General features: G+C 43.9%; 1 protein-coding gene across 1 annotated transcript; it reads right to left on the bottom strand.

The window, feature by feature from the left end:
* Positions 1 to 1,731: 1,731 nt before the first annotated feature.
* LOC113839494 (heat shock transcription factor, X-linked member 3-like) lies at positions 1,732 to 3,259 on the bottom strand. The gene is made up of 2 exons (XM_035450110.1): positions 2,798 to 3,259; positions 1,732 to 2,334 (listed from the first exon to the last, which is right to left on the bottom strand). Exons 1-2 carry the CDS (start codon positions 3,257 to 3,259, stop codon positions 1,732 to 1,734), a joined length of 1,065 nt encoding a protein of 354 aa, XP_035306001.1.
* Between the last annotated feature and the right edge of the window lie 2,733 nt (positions 3,260 to 5,992).

The raw sequence follows: 5,992 nt of genomic DNA, 5'->3' as shown, positions 1-5,992 counted from the left end.
GTGTTTAGTGTCTGGAGCCCTGTAGGTGCTATCCCAGGTCTTTGTTTCTATGGAAACCCAGGCAGTGCATGAACAGCATCCAGGGGACCATGTGGCAAGACTGGGGTCAGGCACTGAGTTGACACCAATGCCCTGGCAAATCTGTGACAGAGAGGAGGATCAATGGAGAAACCCAACAATGTCAGGTCCTTCCACAGTGCAAGAGCTCTCTGGAGAGGTTTCCCCAGGCAAGGAAGGGTGGGTCTCACTGAGGCATTTCTTATTTATTTATTTATTTATTTATTTATTTACACTTTAGAAGCACTCTTATTTTCATATCCATCCCCCCATTCCATCGCCCTCCCATCCTCCCATGCTCCCCACCAACCCCCAAACCCCAACCCGCCCTCTCCCCAGGGATAGTGAGGCACTCCACGGGGGGACCATCAAAGTCCATCACATTGTTTCGGGGAGGGCCCAGGCCCTCCTTGTATCTGGGCTGCAATAGTATCCCTCCATAGGGAATAGTCTACCAAAGTCCATTTGTACTCTAGGGATACACACTGGCTCCATTGTTAGAGGTCCCATAGACTGTCTTGGCCTCCTAGATGGCACCCACATTCAGAGGGCTTGGTTCGGTCCAATGGTGTTTCCCGAGCTTTATGACTAGGGTCTCTATGCTCTCACTAGATTAGGTCAACTGTTTCTGCGAGTTTCTCCAGCACAGTCTTGGTTCCTTTGCTTATCCCTCCTCCCTCTCCACAAATTGATTCCAGGAGTGTGATTCAGTGCTTAGCTGTGGGTGTCTGTTTCTGCTTCAATCAGCTACTGGATGAAGGCTCTAGGAATGGTAGCCAAGGTAGTCATCAATCTCATTATAGGGGAAGGGCATCAAAGGCAGCCTCTCCACCACTGCCTGGATTCTTAGTTGGGGTCATCCCTGAGGATCCTCTAACACTTCCCCTGTGTCAGACCTCTCTCCAAACCTGTACTGTCTCCCTCTATCAAGGTGTCTCCTTTCTTCCCCTCCTCTATTCCTCCCCTGTCTCAGAGGAGGAGAAGAGGAGGACTGAGCCATTTCTTTTCTTAAAAGTCCTAAATCTAGCAATGATTTTTTGAGGTTGATTATGGAAGGGTTGGATGGTAGACAATTTGTAGAAGCATTTTTCAGGTACTTTTGCAAAGTTTCTAATGTTTGTCTTCTGTATGTAATGGACAGTCACCTCTGCCCCCCACCAAGTACTGAGGAATGGCCTGTATCTCAGGGGCCAGGGCATAGTAGTGTCCATCTCTTTGCAGATAGGCAGCTAGTTTAAGGTGTGCTTATACATGATTAATGAATACTTTGTCATGACCTTCAGGTCATGCTCATATACTTCCTGGCAACATCTGCTGGGGCGGGGGTTGCAGGCCCCAGGGCAATGGAATCTCCTGCTTCAAGATACCTGAGTAGTGTGAGGTGACACCAGTATCTAGTAGGCAAGTGTCAAGGGAGGGAACAGATCTTCCCAGGCTTGTTCTCCACCCTACCAGTCAGAATGCTTTGCTGAGGGTGTGAAAATAATACTGCTTCTCAGGAAAGGACAAAGTGAATCCAAGCTTGGGGAAGCCAAGGGTACAGAATGGTACAGAGGGTCAGATAAAACACAGACTCCAATATAATTTATTTGCCATCATTGGATTATCTTTTTTGTTAGCAAAAACTGATTTAACCTTAAAGCATTTTTTACTAGTATTCATTGGCCAGTGAGTTCATAAGTGAGGATTATTCTTTATGGGTTCACAGATTACACGCTTGTAATCTGAGGAGCCTTCCTGCTCTTCTTCAATAGGGGATTCATTCATTGGCCTTTGTGAGAGGGCAGAAAATATGGCAGAACAACAATCATTATAGAGAGACATCATAGAATGCAAAATGCGGTGCCCTGGTGAGCTGGCACTGGGTACTTCTGTGCCTTGGACTCCAGGAGCAGTTGGAGGCATACGTATATTGTGAGAGGTGTCTTCCACAGTTGTGTTACTGGGCTCCCCAGAGGGCTGATTTTGTAGGTAATATCCAGGAATAGCTTTCATAGCCCACACAGAAGAGAATACAAAGCTGTGATTTCCTTTGTGTGCCTGGTTATTGGAGTTCTTCTTCCCGGACTCTACACCATCTTCCTCTGGTTTACAATAGAATCGTGGAGAATATCTGGTTGGTGACATCTTCTTTTTTTTTGAAATTGGCCCTTGAGAAGGGCTAAGTGGAATGGGCACACAGGTAGCTTGTTTGGCAAGATTGCCTAGGTCTTCTTTTCCCCAGATATACTTAAACAGTCCAGGCTTATCTCTTTGAAAGTTGAAGTTGCGGTATATCTGAAACAAAATGAGTCTTTTAGCTATCCTGAGATGAAGCATACATTGATCCCCATAGCCCTTCCCACCACCAGTCACAGTATCTTAGTTCGTGATGAAAAAATAACTTGAGTTAGCAAGGATGCTTAAGTCTTGTGGCATGATCTCATTAAAGATAAATAATATGTAAGACTGTAATACACACACACACACACACACACACACACACACACACACACACACACTTGCATGTGCATGCACCATTATCTAGTCTTCCTTAGCCATTCTTGTCTGAAGACTTTTAGGTGGGCCATGTGTAATTTAAGAACGTCATTGCATTCAAAGACTACATTTTGACCCTTTAGGTGAATAACATCTCCTTCTAAAATACTTGTTCTTGGAAGTGAAGAACTGACATGAGTTGGGGAGATATTTTGTATGATTCTGTTACTAAAATTAGGATAAAAAATACTAAGCACATTACCATTATTTTCTTGTTCTCTCCAGAGGAAGCTACAGAGGTCTCACTGCTTATCTTCCTGAACCCATACAAGTTGAGCTGTCGAATGAAACTCTTTAAGCTGTCTGTTTCAAAAATCTTCTTTGCTCCCTTGAGGTGGAGGACCTCTCTCTGGAAAAGGTCTACCTCAATCAGTATGCTGTCTCCATCCTTAGTCCAGTTCACAGACTTGAATGCATCATTCTGCACAATGGCCCAGAGCTTCCTGGGGAAGGGTAGACTGAGGAGGTTGGTGTTATCTTCCTCACTGGCTGCAGGTTGGCTCTGGTCTTGTATCACATTTTGATCATCTTGTCTCACTAGACCCTCTCTTGAGTGGGCTTCTGAACCAGGTGAAGAATTAGGGATGTCCTTGCTTTCAGGTTCTTCATCAACAGCTGGGTTTCCATTGGTTTCACAATCCTCCTCTATACTCTGAGTCGCCATGATGCTAAACAGGCATGAGAAATGTTCTGAACAGTAGACCCCAAGTCCCTGTCCTAGCAAGTCAAAGCATCTTTGGTCCAGTAGGACCACCCAATAAATAGTGACTGTGAAGTTCTAGATTCTCCGAAGACATTTGTTGAAGTCATCATTCTCTTTGTTTGTCATGTGATGTCACTAAGATGACTCACAGTCAGTCTGGAGAGAGATGCCAGGCCAAGTATATGTGGTGAGTGGATAGATAGGTGGGAAGGTCCTAGTTCTTCTCTTTCCTATGCAAAGATGTGCTGAAAATTCTCAGAAAAAGGGTCCTGTCTGATGATATGTATGTTATCATGGGTCCTATATAAGTTGAGAAGCACAGGCACCTTTGTCTCTCTCAATCCTCAAAATAGAGGATGGTTGCTGCTTCTCTCCCTGTTTAGCTCAAGGACCAGCCCTTAAAACAAACTTGGGGATTTGCATGAGTCCTCTAGATATATAGATTGCTAGATGATATATAACCTCTTAGGCATAGTGGTCTAGCCTTGCTTTTACCTTTTACTTGTCCTCTATCTCACCCCATCTCAGTCTTGCATTGGTTTCTTCTAACTGTTCCTGTGGTTGATTGTGTCTTCATATTGATCCTAATAAGGATTGCATTTCCCTATACTCCAGTCAGCTTGTGCCCTAAGCAATACTGTGTGCCCAAGTAGGATGAGATGGACACAATCCTCTGGTTGCTCACTAGTAGGATTATTCTAAGCACTGTTGTTTGACTAAATAGCCACATCCTCCTCAGTGGTACTTTGAATTTCCATGTACACCTTGGCTTGGCACCCAAATCACTTTGTTCTGTGGGTCAAAACAGAATTGCCAGTAACTTCTGTTTCTTTCCTCTAAAAGCCATTCTCAATGGCCCATGACAGTAATTTTTATTTTCATGAAATTACATCATTTTCTCATTGTCTTTACTTCCTCCAATCACTCTTATGTATCCCCCTTTGTTCCCTCTTAAATTTGTGGCCACTTTTTGTTCGTTATTATCATTATGCATATGTTCTTACATATATGTGAATAAATATACAAATACACCTATATGATTCCATTTAGTGTTGCTTGCATGTATGTTTTGAGGGCCCCAAACAATGGGGGGCTCATCCCTGTGGAATGGTAACTTCCCCACTCTAGGTGTTCCTTAGTTATCTGTAGCTCTTTGTCTACCGGTAGGTCTCTGGTGAAATTTCCCCTTCCATGTTAGCATGCTTGTTGCTTTTGCCTTTGTTCAGGTCTTTGTGACCTGGTTTTCATGGGATCTATCTTATGGAAAGCTTCTATCTCTTTAGCTAGACAGAACTAAAATAAGTAAAAATGATATGCCCTTGTGTACGTTTAAAAATCATCTAAACATTTGTGGTAAATGATTAGCTATTGTAGATTAGCTATGGTAAAAGGTGAATTTCTTCTTTAATTATATATTATATATATATATATATATATATATATATATGTATATATACCTCATATGTGAATATATATTTAAATATAAATAATACTGTATTGAGTATAAATATTATACATAAGAATATATTTTATATTTAGAATTATATATACACATTTAAATACAATATTTGGAGTCCATTTAATGTTTCTCATATGTATTTCAGTTTAGTGCTGACCTCTTGGGATTAGAGAACCTATCAGTGGGCTTGTCCCTGGAGAAGACTCAATCTTCCTCTCTCAGCAGCCATTGATTGCCTGTAGCTCTTTGTTTTGTTTTTTTGAGACAGGGTTTCTCTGTATAACAGCCCTGGCTGTCCTGAAACTCACTCTGTAGCCCAGTGACTCTTGAGTCCTGGGATTAAAGGTGTTTGCTACCACCACCTGGCTGACTTTAGTTCTTGAGCTAAGTATGGGGCCTTGTGAGATTTCCCTGTGTTGTCATTGTGCTAATCTTATTTAGATGGCTGTACTATTGAGATTTCACAGAAGTAGAGTCCACACCATATACAAAAAATGCTATCTTGTAGTAGATATCCTGGTACTCTGGCTCTTACAATCTTTTTATACCTTCTTCTATAATGTTAACTGAGCCTTAGTTGTTGAGTGTAGGGGACAGTAAGCCATGCCTGTTAGAGGCTGGCTACAGGTGTGCCTGACCACGCCTGTCAAGGCGTGGCCAAGGTGAGGTCAGGATGATGCAGGATGGGCTCTTAAGGGGCAGCGAGAGCATGGGAAGCCCCTTCTCTCGGGCCTTGATGCATTGCTGCCCTGAGCACACTCTGGCTTGTGTTTGGCTGGTATTTATCTGAATAAAGATATCTTACATCTACAGGCTCTCGCTATACCTGGCACCCAACCTGAAATCCAAGACCCACTCATGCTCTGTGCAAGCCCCATTCTGGGAGGGCCTTTGCTTGAGGAGCGGAAAGGCCAGGAAAGGCCCCACAGCCCAGAAGCTGCATGACTCAAGAGGACTTTAGGTTACTGCTGCGCTTTAGGTTTCTGCATTGCTCCGACCCGCCCAAGCTCAAAAACCCAAAGCCTTGTGCCCTGACACACCACACGTGACCCTCCAGCGAAAACTGAGTTACCACCTCACCCACTGCCCAGCGCTCAGCCCCTGCCCGCCATCCACCCGGCTGGGAGAGTTTAAATCTTCCACAGGCCTCCCAGCAGGTTTTACTGCTCTGGCAGCAATATCGATTCCGCAGCTGGGCACTCATTTACTGCTAGCCACCTGCATGCGCCAGCGGC

This window comes from Cricetulus griseus, chromosome X, assembly GCF_003668045.3.
Source record: "Cricetulus griseus strain 17A/GY chromosome X, alternate assembly CriGri-PICRH-1.0, whole genome shotgun sequence".
Classification (NCBI taxonomy): Eukaryota; Metazoa; Chordata; class Mammalia; order Rodentia; family Cricetidae; genus Cricetulus; species Cricetulus griseus.
Note: the sequence above shows the minus strand (reverse complement) of the source record. Positions and strands in the feature narration are given on the sequence as shown.

What these genes read in the sequence shown, in the direction of transcription:
- LOC113839494 (XM_035450110.1), bottom strand. Translation starts at nt 3,259, where the DNA reads ATGGCGACTCAGAGTATAGAGGAGGATTGTGAAACCAATGGAAACCCA. An exon ending in GAGAGAACAAGAAAATAATG is followed by an intron (nt 2,335 to 2,797) that starts GTAATGTGCTTA and finishes ATTTTGTTTCAG; the next exon opens with ATATACCGCAACTTCAACTT.